The sequence below is a fragment of the Epinephelus moara genome, chromosome 12 (assembly GCF_006386435.1).
Source record: "Epinephelus moara isolate mb chromosome 12, YSFRI_EMoa_1.0, whole genome shotgun sequence".
NCBI classification, from domain to species: Eukaryota; Metazoa; Chordata; class Actinopteri; order Perciformes; family Serranidae; genus Epinephelus; species Epinephelus moara.
In genome coordinates this window covers 1,532,140-1,546,270 of record NC_065517.1, presented here as the reverse complement: position 1 = coordinate 1,546,270, position 14,131 = coordinate 1,532,140, and the positions used below count along the sequence as shown (strand labels likewise).

At 42.4% G+C, this 14,131-nt stretch overlaps 1 protein-coding gene across 2 annotated transcripts in view; it reads left to right on the top strand.

Moving 5' to 3' along the window:
* The first annotated feature begins 13,102 nt into the window (after positions 1-13,102).
* Positions 13,103-14,131, top strand: part of ptchd4 (patched domain containing 4) — a 349,884-nt gene continuing 348,855 nt past the window's right edge. The window contains exon 1 of one of the 2 annotated variants that reach the window (XM_050058848.1): positions 13,103-13,875. In XM_050058848.1, coding sequence (XP_049914805.1) covers positions 13,450-13,875 — 426 coding nt within the window. In that variant the 5' untranslated portion in view covers positions 13,103-13,449. Of the gene's footprint in view, positions 14,050-14,131 lie in introns of both variants that reach the window. The other variant, XM_050058847.1, reaches the window with a different exon arrangement.

Below are 14,131 nucleotides of genomic sequence, written 5' to 3'. Positions count from 1 at the left end.
TGGCTTGACAAAAACACAAGTAATGCTGTTCTAACGGAATCAGCTCCACCCAACTACAAATTTGAATCTGAAACACGAGAAAACAAAAAGGGTGGAGGTGTCCAATATTTAGAGATCATATGATTATGCACAGGTTGTCATTTGGGGTGTTTTCATCATTTGAGTATGTATCCTTTAAAATGGAGCTAAAACAATCTCCGTCCATACTCTATGTAGTTATATACAAGCCTCCCCAGCACCGTCAAAGTTTTATTGATGATTTTACCAGGATGCTTTCAATTGTATGCACAGACTTTGATGGTTTGGTCATTACAGGTGATTTTAATGTACATGTGGATAATGTCTGTGACAGAAATGCTAAAGAGCTCAGTGCTGTCCTTGAAACCTTTGGCCTGACTCAGCATGTGTGTGAGCCCACCCACAGCAGAGCGCAGCACACTCTGGACCTGCTCATTACAAAGGGGGTTAATATTTCAAACGTCAATGTGGTTGATGTTGCTCTGTCTGATCATTTCTGTGTCTTCTTTGACCTGTCTGTTTCTCCCAAACCACCGGCTGGTCCTGCAGTTGTTCGGAGGAGACACATAAATAACAGCACAGGTGCTCTGTTCATGGAAATGATAAACTTTGAAAATGCCTCATGTTCTAATGTTGATGATTTGTTGAACTCTGTTACTTCGAGTGTTTTGAATGTTCTGGACACCATTGCCCCTGTGAAGGTTAAAATGGTTAAAAATAAGCAGAAGGCGCCATGGAGGAATGACGACTCGGTCAGGGCACAGAAAAGGGAGTGCCGGAGGGCCGAGCGGAAATGGCGCAAGTCAAAGCTTCATGTTCATTATGAAATTTATAAAGAAAAGTTGTACGTGTTCAACCAGATCTTACGTAGAACAAGGGAGAGGTACTTTTCTGAAATTATTGGAAACTGCAGTAACAACTCGCGTGTCTTATTTGCAACAGTGAACAGATTAACAAACCCTCCAGCTCAACTGCCGTTGGAACTGATCTCCACATCTAAGTGTAATGAGTTTGCAGTATTCTTTTGCGACAAGGTTCAGACCATTAAAAATGCCATCAATTCCACAACACCAATAACAACCCTGCAGCCACCTAGACACTTAGAGCTGACTCATTTTGCACCTGTAACTGACAAAACTGTCCAAGAGATCATCACCAGTCTGAGTTCATCTACATGCTGCCTCGATGTGTTACCCACTAGATTTCTAAAGTCTGTGCTGAGCAGTTTGTTACCACCACTCGCTCACATAGTTAACATGTCACTACAATCTGGAACATTCCCAAAGGCCTTGAAAACTGCGGTCATAAAGCCTCTCCTAAAGAAGAGCAGTCTTGATGCCACAGTACTGAACAACTACCGGCCCATTTCAAATCTGCCATTTTTAGGCAAAGTCCTTGAGAAAGTTGTTTACCAACAGCTTACTGACTTTCTCCTAATGAACAACTCCTTTGATGTTTTCCAGTCAGGTTTTAGACCCCATCACAGCACTGAGACCGCTCTTATTAAGGTGACAAATGACATCCGCCTGAACACTGATGCAGGCAAAGTCTCAGTTTTAGTCCTGCTAGATCTGAGTGCTGCTTTTGACACTGTCGATCATGAGATCCTTTCACAGAGACTAGAGGACTGGGTGGGCATCTCTGGCACTGCCCTAAATTGGTTGAAGTCCTATCTAGAAGACAGGAAGTACTTTGTTGAAATTGGTAACTGTGTCTCAGACCACATGGCCTTGACCTGTGGGGTGCCCCAAGGGTCAATCCTGGGACCCCTTCTGTTCAATCTCTACATGCTGCCTTTAGGCCAGTTAATACAAAGTAATAATGTGTCCTACCACAATTATGCAGACGACACTCAGATCTATGTCTCACTGACAGCAGGTGAATATGGACCAGTGGATTCACTCTGTCACTGCATCCAACAGGTCAGTGTGTGGATGCAAAACAACTTTCTCCAGCTAAATTCAGACAAGACTGAAGTCATCGTATTTGGTCCACAGAAACAAAGAGAAAGTGTCAGCAGTCACCTCCAGTCTCTCTCTCTAAAACCTACAAATCAGGTTAGAAATCTCGGGGTAATAATGGACTCAGACTTGAACTTTAACAGCCACATCAAATCAATAACATCAGCAGCTTTTTACCATCTAAAAAACATTGCCAAAATCAAAGGTATAGTGTCTAAACCTGACTTGGAGAGACTTATCCATGCATTTGTCTCTAGTAGGTTAGACTACTGTAACGGCCTGCTCACTGGCCTCTCCAAACGGGCCGTAAGACAGCTGCAGTACATCCAGAATGCTGCTGCTCGGGTCCTGACCAGAACCAGGAAGTACGAGCACATTAGTCCTGTGCTCAGGTCTCTACACTGGCTTCCTGTGGCTCAGAGAATAGACTTTAAAGCAGCTCTGCTTGTGTACAAGTCTCTCCACGGCCTAGCACCAAAGTACATCTCTGACATGTTAGTGCCATATGAACCATCTCGGACACTGAGGACCTCAGGGACCGGCCTCCTGCTGGTGCCCAGAGTCAGGACTAAACATGAGGAATCAGGATTCCAGTTTTATGCAGCTAAAATCTGGAACAGTTAAACATGAGGAATCAGGATTCCAGTTTTATGCAGCTAAAATCTGGAACAGTCTTTCTGAAGATGTCAGACAGGCCTCTACTCTGACAATGTTCAAATCTAGGCTCAAAACAGCTCTATTTCACTGTGCATATGACTGAAAGGATCTTATCTGCACTTTTCTCTTTTAAAGTTCATTTTACAATGATTATTTATGTTTTTATTTTGTATTGTGATTTTAATGCATCTTCTTGTTCTGTAAAGCACTTTGAATTACTTTGTGTATGAATTGTGCTCTACAAATAAACTTGCCTTGCCTTGCCAACCCTAGGTTGGGGCGGCAGTAGCGCAGTCAGTAGGGACTTGATTGGAAACTGGAGGGTCGCTGGTGCAAGTCCCCATCCGAACAAAATATGGAGCGTTGACTGGTAGCTGAAGAGGTACCAGTTCACCTCCTGGGCACTGCAGGGGTGCCCTTGAGCAAGTCACCGAACTGCCAGCTGCTTGGGGTGCCTGTCCAAGGCAGCCCCTTCACTCTGACATCTGTCCATTTAATGTATGTATAGGTCTTGTTTGTGCATGTGTGCATATTTTGGGCCTGTGTGTATATGACAGCAAAGTGAAAAAAAATTTTTAATTTCCTCTCAGGGATTAATAAAGTATATCTTCTTCTACAGTGGCAGTACACTGTCATAATACTTTTGGGTTCTCCCTTGTGACCAAAGACTTTGGTTTGTAAAGGAGGCACTTGGCATCCAATCAGAGGCTAAATGGAATGTGGTCACTGTGCTACCTTTAATTAGGTCCTTCCAGAGGGGAGGATTTACTGTGCAGGAATGAGAAAAGAGCAAGTACATAGTATTTCCTCTCCCACTTAAGGCAGTAATCCATATAGTATTTATGTTACCGCAATCATCTGTGCGTACAGATGAGGACTCATGCTTTAGCAATGCATTATACAACAGCTGTAGTACATCTGCAATGGCATGGAAATGAATGACTGAGTTTGAAAAGACCCTCTCTCAGAGAGTAATGCATTAATATTTGATATAATACCAGTTTTAGAATGACTCTCCATGGCACTGCATGGGTTACTCAAGATTAGGGTGACCAGGTCCCAGTAAACCAAATGTGGGACAAGGAGTAGGTTTGTGAGGGACAATGTGGGACACCTGCCCCCAGCGCGAAGTTTAGTCATCAGAGACTAAATACATTGATCATAAACTATACAGTATCTACTGTATATTAACACTGGACTGTTTTAATTATTGAAGTATTTACCAACACACAGACTGGTGGTCAGTGGGATGTGAGGACTCTTAAACTAACGTGTACAGATGTGAAGTCCTGACTGTATCTAACTGATTTTTAATGAAAGCTGTTGTCTTGTATAAAATATGAAGCTTACAGTCAGACACAGTGTATTTAGCCTGTGTAGCTGAGGGGACAGGTCAAACTGATATGATGCTGATTTATAGGAGAGTTCATGAACCATCAACATAAAGTACAGATCACCTGTAAAGCATTTTAATAAATCAATCTATCATAATTAAAACAACTGGAGACTGAAAACAAACAAAAAAGTCTGATCACTTTTTTAATGAATTAACATCATTTCAGACAGGATGTGAGTGTGTCTGTGACTTCCTGTATGGACTGAAGGCTGCTGGAAACTGACTAACAGACTTCACCACAGCTTGTTGTCACCGCCCCCGGCTGCGGCCACCTGATCTCGTCTTCTTTCCAGGCGAGGCGCACTTCATCTCCAACGAGCCTATGCGAGTGTCAATAGCTAACGAGTGTCACCTGTTGCTATCAAGGAGGTGGAAATAGTTGCTATATGGGGCGGGCCCTAGCGCTTAAACGCACAGAGCCCACGTGGGCCACCCGCTGCATGCAGCTTCTTCTCATTGGCCGGGGAGGAATGCAAGCGCGGGTGACAACCAATCATGCGGGACATGGTCTCAATTTGTGTGACGCGTGAAAAGAGACAGAAATGCTGTGCAGTCCTGCACAATGCGGGACGTCTGGTCACCCTACCCAAGATGGACTGGATGGCTGTGCCAACCATGAGCTCCTTGATACCAATATTTTGTGTCGAGATAAAAGCCTTTTGTAAAGGCGACTCTAGCCCTGATAGTGAGCCACAATGGGAGGTTGTTTATCTCAAGTCCTTAGTGGTGGAGGCTGTTGAAGAATGCGTTTTTGGAATGCTGAACCCTTTGAAACTTTAAATAATGATTTATTCAATGAAAGTGCACAGACGCGAATTCCGCAGTGTTCTTTGTGCAGGTCTGGTGAGCAGGGCCGCAGCTTTGTCATTTAAATTGGCAAACACATCCAAATGGCTCTTAACAATCAAAAGACACAAATAAGGACAAGTAATGCTGTTGCATCTCTTGCTCAGGGGGCCTGTTTCGCACACATGTGAATGAGGTACTACTCATGCCAAGAAATTATTCAGGAGCAGAGGTAGCAACTGCACATGCCCTACTTTTTATGCTACAGCTCTACTGCTGCTGCTCCAACAATGAAAGTTGCTCAACAACAATGACAATGACATTTAAAAACTAGAACTGCAAGCAGTTATGAACGGGGGCCAAGCCTCCACCAGCGAATCAGCCTCCATGCCCCATGGAGCCCACGAAAGTCGGCTCCTAAGGACGACGGGCTCGGGGTGAGCGTCAGGACACAGGCCAACGTCTGAGCTGCAGTATTCACCGTAATGGGAAGTGCAGTGGAAGTGCCAAAAGCTGAATGTGTTTGTTGCAATAAGTCATGGCCACTTTGACCAATCATTACAAAACTTTGCGGCTGGCCTCAGGACTGATCCCACATAATGCTCACCAAATTTCATACAAATGCAATCAACATTTATGAAACATGATATTTCTGGCTTTATAGCATCCACTAATGGCCAATTTGAGCCAAATTTGGAACCGAGCCTCTGAACGACCTCTGGAACAAGTGTCTTAAGTTTCATGTTGATATAATTTAGTCTGACAAAAGCATGAAATTTTTTTTTTGTCGTTAAATTCGCACATTTTTTGACCGGGCAAAATTCTTTTGATAACATGAAGATCAGGCCCATCTCGAGAGTCCACGTGCCAAGTTTCTTGCAGTCTGGCCAAAATCTGTAGAATTCGAAAAAGTAGGTTTTGGATGTTAAGCAACTTAGTGAAGAAAATGTAGGGTGGAAGTGGGCGGGACCTATGTCAGAAAATCCAGCTGTACTTAGGGAATACGTGGATATAAAGTTTATGAATATGTAATTTAAAATGCGGAAGGTACAAAAAAAAAAGTGTTTGTGTCTGTTATAGCGCCACCTAGTGGAGTATCTGCGCAATTTTTGTAAGGCAGGTCTGTGTCCTATTCTACATGTACTCTATAAATTTCACAGCCCTCAGTACAGTAGTTCAGCTGGAATAAATGTTTGTTGTTTATCTTGTAATTAGCCACGCCCACTTCAACCAGTCATGACCACCTTCAATATATGGCCTCAGGAATGGCCCTACATCATACCCACCAAATGTCATAAAAATCAGTGTAGCCGTTTCGGAGATATAAACTTTCCATGTTTATAGCGCCCCCTAGTGGCCAATGTTCACCAAATTCGGTTCACACCCTCACAGTCACATACTAACCAAGGATCTCAGCTTTAGTTTTGATAGCTTTTAATTTGACAAAGATACGGAACAGTTTGCATTTTTATAGCTAGCTACAAAAATTTGTTCATTAATAATTAGCACATTTTTTGATAGCTTTAGATCAGGTCCATCGTGTGAGTCTAGGTGCTAAGTTTCATGCAATTCAGACAAAATCTCTAGGAGGAGTTTGAAAAAGTATGCTTTGCAGTTTTTGCAATTTTTGGCGGGAAATGAGTAGGCGGAAGTGGACGGGGCCTGGACACATAATGCAGCTTTATTCAGGGAATCCATGGATATAAGGCTTTTGAATGTGCGACATACAGTGTGGGAGTTACATTCCAAAGCGCCTTGGCCTTGATTGTAGTGCCCCCTGCAAGTGCACATGTGTAATTTTTTGCGTCTGAGGTTCTTCAGGGGTCTGGACCAACCCTCCAAATTGCACCGCCCTCCCTTGCATGGTGTAGCCTGCAGCACCACTTTTACTTACGGAAAAATAATAAGGTGCATAATAATAATAAAAATCTGAACAAAAACAATAGGCTTCCCAGCACCGCTGGTCCTGGGAAAGGCGTCTGCTTGCATACGCGTTTCCCAGGACCAGCGGGCTTGGCTCCCTAATGACAATGACAATGACATTTAAAAAAAATAAAATTAAAATAAAATCAGTCTCCAATGCTTGTATTTTAACATCTTGGTTCTGAGGGATTCTTCAGTAGCTACCTTTGTGTACAGACTGGGGAGGGGCTTTGATGATGATTCTTTATTTTCTGAGCCCACTAGATGGCACTCTTGTTTCAAAGAGAGAGGCTCAAAGAATGGCAATTCAGTGTGTTTTAAACCTTTTGTTGAACCAAAAGCGCCATCTAGTTGGCTCAGAAAACAAAGAAAATGATTCCTGAGGCTTCATTCGGCCATCACTAATGATTACTGCTGTAAACCCCAGAGAATACAAATGGTATTAACAGTGTAAGAAGCATGACTTACTCCTAATCCTGAGCTTGATTTTTCATAGATAAGATGTTGACCGGAAGACGTTGGACTAGGATGATGTTTAATTGTCTTTGAAACTGGTCAACAAGCAAGAAGCTACATGAGTGGGCCAGATACTGTGATGTCTAATGTTATTAGCACAATTTATTGAAAGGTTTCCTCTTTAGATATAGTTTTAAAAATAAAAATAAAAATGAGATACATTACCAAAGCTAGATTACCAAGACATAAGGCCTCAGGAACCTAGACCCTCAAGAGGCTCCTAAATGTTTACCTAGTCCTATAGCTTTGTCTTGTAATGGGGCCCTGTGTCAATCCAGCCAGTTCTCATTCCAAAGTTGTAACACAGCTGAACGGAACCATTCACAGTGTTAGGCTACACCTCCAATCCATCACAGCGGTATGATATGCCACAGGATGGTGTCAATTTGAGTCACTGCTGGTAACAACATAACGTATAAGGGGCTGGAAAATCCCTATAGGGCAGGTGGAAGGGGTGGTTTATGGGTCCGTCCCAGTGTTTGCTTCCTGTATAAATGTAAAGCCAAACTACATGTTTTTGTTGCCTCAATGTAACCATGTGTTGTTGCTGGAAACCTAACCACGATATTTTTTGTTGCCTTTTGTTGCCTATAACTAACCACGTACTTTTGTTGACTAAACCACATGCTAATGTTGCCTAAACCTAACCACGTGTTTTTGTTGCCTAATCCTAACTATGTGTTTTAATTGCCTAAACCTACCCTCGTGCTTTTGTTGCCAAAACCTAACCATGTGCTTTTGTTGCCTAAATCTAATCATAAATTTTTGTTGCCTTAACCTAACCATGTGCTTTCGTTGCCTAAACCAAACCACGTTTTTGTTGCCTAAACAGAACCATGCACTTTCGTTGCCTAATCCTATATGCGTTTTTGCCATAATCTTACCACGTGCGTTCACTGCCTCAGCCTAACCACATGTTTTTGTTGCCTCAACCTAACCATGTGCTCTGGTTGCTCAAACTTAATCACATGCTTTTGTTGCCTTAACTTGTTGCGGAAACCACACCATGTGCTCTTGTTGCCTCAACCTAACCACGTGTTTTTATTGCCTAAACCTGGCCACGTGTTTTTGTTGCCTAAACCTAACCATGCACTTATATTGCCTAAACCTAACTATGAGCTTTTGTTGCCATAACCTAACCATGTGCTTTTGTTGCCTCAATCACGTGTTTTTGTTACTGGAAACCTAACCACATGCTTTTGTTGCCTAAAACTAACCACGTACTTTTGTTGACTAAACCTAACCACCTGCTTTTATTGCCTAAACCTAACCACGTGTCTTTGTTGCCTAATCCAAACTACGTGTTTTTGTTGACAAAATCTAACCACATGCTAATGTTGCCTTAACCTAACCATCTGCTTTGGTTGCCTAAAACTAACCATGTACTTTTGTTGACTAAACCTAACCATGAGCTTTTGTTGTCATAACCTAACCATGTGCTTTTGTGCCAAAACCTAACCACATAGTTTTGTTGCCTAAACCTAAGCACGTGCTTTTGTTGCCTAAACATAACCACGTGCTAAGTTGCCTAAACCTAACTACATGTTTTTTTTTTTTGCCTAAACCAAACCATGTGCTTTTGTTGCGTAAACCTGACCACGTGTTTTCTGTGCCTACACTTAACCAAGTGCTTTTGTTGCCTGAACCTAACCCTGTGCTTTAGTTGCCTAAATCTAAGGAGTTCTTCCTTGCCTCCTGACCAGCACCAGTGCTGCCACTGGTGGCCGGATCAGAGCCGCTGATGATGAGTCAGGCTGAAATGCATTTGTTTCTAAATAACATTCGACACTAGTGCTGCGGAAGCTTTGATAATTCTGTAACAATACTGATGACTCAAGCTCAAATCTGGTCATTTATTAGAAATACAGTATTTCTGCCAGCACTGCCATGAGACGCTGTCCATTAGATCATTGTTTAAAGGTGTGTAAGATTTTGGAGGATTTGGTGGCATCTAGCAGTAAATTGCAGATTACAACCAGCTGAAACTTCTCTTGGTTAGAATTCCTTCAGTGTTCATTGTTCCGGAGGTTATTAGCAGGAGCTTAATTATCCACAGAGGTCTCTTCCTCTCCAAAACAAACAGACTCGTTGTTTAAACTGGTGAAGACAGTGAAAAAGCAGTTTCCTGTTACAAATAGGTGTATCTCTGATGCTGTGTGGCATCTCAGATACAGGCTGCTTTACCCAACACGTGCTTTTGTGTACTCTACCTATTTTCTCAAATTACTTATTGTGTGCTCACCTTTTACTGATCCAGATGTTAAAAAGGTTTTTACCATGAGCTGAATTATCCACAGAGCTCTCCTCCTCTCGAAACAAATGGAACCAGTGAATTAAACCAGTAAAAACAGTAAATAAAACAGTTTCAAGTTACAAATCAGTGTAACTCAACGTTGCTTGTTTAAGATGGGCTTCTAACTATGGTGGCCGACAATAAAACATAAACTGTCAACACATTCTCATCCCAAATCATCTCATATCACCATTTTGTCAGTGGCCTTTCATGTCTACTCATTTTGTGCTAGATATCCTCCTGTGTCTGTTGTTGACATTCCGGGATACCACAATCAACGCTGAGACGTCAACAAAAGCACATGGTTAGGTTTAGAAAAAACACCATCATTTGGCTCTACATTCATATGAAAAGCAAACACCAGGCTTCCAGGTGGTTTGTTGGACCCATCCACCACTCCTCTCACCCGCCCTATAGGGACTTTCCTGCTACTATTACTTTACTGGCAGCATTTCAACCTGACACCGTCTAGCGGATTATTGCACCACTGCAACAGGTGCCATGTGGCCTTATTATGAACTGTAACCACCCATCTGTGTATCATACTGCTGCCACAGGTGTCATCCAGCTGATGGATGGTATTACACCACAAAAGGTTCGGTCCGGCTGCATTAAAAACTGATGCCACCTGGCAGAATATCCCACTACCGCGAAAGGTGGCTTTTGGCGACAGGTGTCTGATGACGAAATCACATACAAAGTGGCGGTATTTTATGACTTCAGACTTAGAACTTATTGGAAAGGGCCGGCCTAGAGCCAGTGTTTGGTTTGTCCTCTCTGGGCTACTGTAGAAACATGTGGTGAACATGGCGATCTCCATAAGCTACCACACGTAGATATATGTATATGTATATGTAGATATAAATGGCCCATTGTTAGTTAAGAAAAATACAATTTACGGGTGGGTGGATCGATACCAAAAAGAAATTAGTTTATATCTTCTACGTCATAAATATTCATATTTTATGGGTAAAACTGTCTGTGCAAACAACATAACGTTGTCATGATCTTGTCATGTACTCGTTGCTCTTCTACTGCTTTTGTGTTGTCTTTACTCAAACAAGTAATTCCAGATCCAGCAGTGTCTTTAGTTACACTTTCACCCGATGTCGGCAGTAGGTGGATGGTAAGCTCACCTCCCAGCCCTCCTGTTTACTGCTGGGGGCTGATGCAGACCCTAAGTTGTACTATAAATAGAACCACACACGCTTTTGCGTGACTGTAGCTGTCTGTGCATGTTCAGTGCAGAAAGTATGTCCAAGCCTGTCTAGTTTTATCTGACCTTTATTATCAGTAATAGATTAATGAAAACAATAAATACATAAAAACAAACAAACAAACAAATCAAAAACACAAGAAAGAGAACTTGAAGAGAACTGCAACTGACAAGAAAAATGCCTCAGCATCCAGACCTCTCACACAGAGACAGAGTTCACTGGCAGAGTCTGTTCACAGAGGCTCAGACAAGCAGGGATGGGCAGTATTTCTATTACTTGTATTTAAAATACGTATTTCAATTACATTTGAGTATTTTGTAATTTGTATTTGATAAGGCCGATAAAAAGCAAATGTAATGTAATACAAAATACTTTTGAGTGGAGTAATTTTGTATTTAAAATACTCAAAATACTTTCTCCACAAATCAAAAAACAAAAAATAATAGGCTACACATTCTTATATTATTGGATGTAACAATATTTTTTACTTTTTATTTTTTTTTTGAATATTTTTATCTACATGTATATGTTTTTTTAAACTTGGGCCATTCAGTGTGCCCTTCAATGACCTAGTGGTCTGTTTTACTGGACTGTGCATAACATAGGAAATTGTATGTTGTTGTGGTTGATGATTGGGATGAGTATGCTACAAATTAATTGCCTCACGTGGGATCAATAAAGTTGTCTGAATCTCAATCTGAATGAATAAATAATATTTTAGGGTAGCCTACACCAAATTGTGAGAAAACAAGCGCAAATTTACAATAGCTGTGACCAAATTTGCTACTATCACACCGTTAATGGATGAATCATGGTTGTTCTTTCTGGCATAGTTACTTGTGGTCTCTAATTGCAGCATGTAAATTTTGGGCATTTTTGGTCAAGGACTTTTTGAGTTATTCACAAAAATATTTGAATCGGTTAGTATAGCGCCACCCATGGACGAATTGTGGGTATTCTTTCTGGTAGAGTTACTCATGGTCTCTAGTTGCAATATGGAAATTTTGAGCATTTTTGGTCAAGGACTTTTTGAGTTATTCACGAAAAGCTTTGTGGACCGACCGACCAACCAACCGACCGACAGAGTGACCTATAGAGCTGCGGGTCGCATCTAAAAAGAAAAAGAAAAAAAAGTATTTTCTGTATTTGAAAATACAAAATACATGTATTTTATTTTGATACATTTTCTGGCACCAGTATTTGGTATTTTATTTTGATACATTTATTTGAGGGGTATTTTGTATCAGAATACATTTTGATGTATTTCTGCCCATCTCTGCAGACAAGGAATATCCAGTAGCCTAGTGAAATTAATATATTAGTCAAATCAGATCTGCAGCACTGTTAATGTTACAGTTTCAAACTGTATTTGCTCATCATTAGTTGTTACTAAAGCAAACTGATTACTCACCTCATAAGTCATAACACACTGTTTTCCCCTACACTAAAAAACCCACTTTAAATAATAAAAAGAATCATACTGGTGTTAATATCTGTGATTATGGCCCTGTTTTACTTGATATCAGATCCAAAACAAATTTTGTGGTGTCTCCCTCCATTAACACAAAGATTCTTATTTTCAGGTAGTCAAACGCTAAAAAAAATAAATATTTAATTATATTCCATTTATACCAATATATCCCCTGAATCCTACATATTGGACCTTTAAATGGTCCTCATTCAATGTCCTTCCATGTAACATTTTCACACTGGCAATAAATAGACTCCAAAGTAAGTCAGAGAAATGTGTCAAAAATAGGCTGGAGGCTGCCATATTCATGCATCTTCTCTATTCATTTAATAACAAAAGAACAATAGATGGAAAGCTGCTTGACAGCTAGCATCCATTTTAAAAATAGGCCTACTTGATTAACAGAGGCGATAACAACTGGGGTTGTTGTGGTGTGTGTGTGTGTTTCTTTGGAATGATCACTAGCCACTTAGGCAGGTTATTTTGGCGAAGGAAAAAAAAGATTCAGGGAGTTGTGTTTGGCCTGGTGCTGTCACACCTCCCTGCCTGGCCTGTGTAAACCACTCAGCATGAAGCTCAACACAAGGTGGGTTTTCCCCATTCATGAGGCCAACACTGACTCATCCCTGCAAGTGCTTTCCGGTCATTCAGCCACCAGCAGGAATATTTTACAACTCTCATGTTGCCTGTTGTCTCCACTGTTACTAAAATAACCAGACACCATCATCACCCCCCCCACCCCCTTTTTTCCCTTTTTTTTTAAACACCGCCACATGATTACAGTTAAGTACATAAATCAGGCGCCACCGCTGGTGTGAGAGCTGTAGCAGGCAGAAAGGAGGCACACATGCTCTTCATATCGCCCCGGCTCGTCGCTGCTACTGCAGCCGATGCAGCGAAGGAGACTGACGGTTCTTTTCCATCATACGGAAGCGGAATGGCTTGAGATCAGACAACACGGAGTCGTCTCGGTCGGCTGATGCACGATGGTTTTCTGACTGGCTGCCTGTCTGTGTGTGTCCGTCCGTCTTGCCGCGAATTGCTGCAGTGCTGTTTTCCAGGTGTTGTGGTGTGTGTGTGTGTGTGTGTGTGTGTGTGTGTGTGTGTGTGTGTGTGTGTGAGAGTGTGTGCGTGTATGCATGCATGGTGGTGTAGCCTGGTGTAATTCTCTTACGAATTGGACTAAGCCGGGGAACGGAGTCTGATGTCACATGTGCTTCATCGGAGGAGACGGGGCATCTGCAAGCTGGATTTTGTGGAGGATGCTGCGGCAAGTGATACACAGAGGGCTCAAGGCTTCGTTTTACTGGCTGGGCTTATTCGTTAGCAGGCACCCCGTTTTCTTCCTCACTGTCCCCGCGGTCCTCACCATCATTTTCGGATCTACCGTGCTGAGTCGGTTCAAGCCGGAGACGGACCTGGAGGTGCTGGTCGCCCCTACTCACAGCCTGGCAAAGATCGAGCGGAGTCTCGCCAACAGCCTGTTTTCCATCGACCAGTCGAAGCACAAGCTGTACTCGGATTTGCACACCCCCGGCAGATATGGCAGGCTGATCCTGCTGGCCAAGTCCGGGGGGAACATCCTGGAGCTGGCCGACCAGGTCCTGCAGGTCCACAAGCAGGTGTTGGATTTGCGCGTCAATTACAAGGGATTCAATTACACGTTCGCGCACCTCTGCGTGCTGAGCCACAGGGACAAGCGCTGCCTCTTGGATGATATCATCACCATCTTCGAAGATATCAGACAGGCCGTGCTTTCCAACAGCACTTTTCACAAGGTGCCCGTGAGCTATCCCAACACAACATTAAAGGTGAGATTTGATTTCATCCTGCAGTTCTTTTTCCATGTATGTCAGCCAGGCCTGTGCAGCCCCCCCCCCCCCCCCCCCCCCC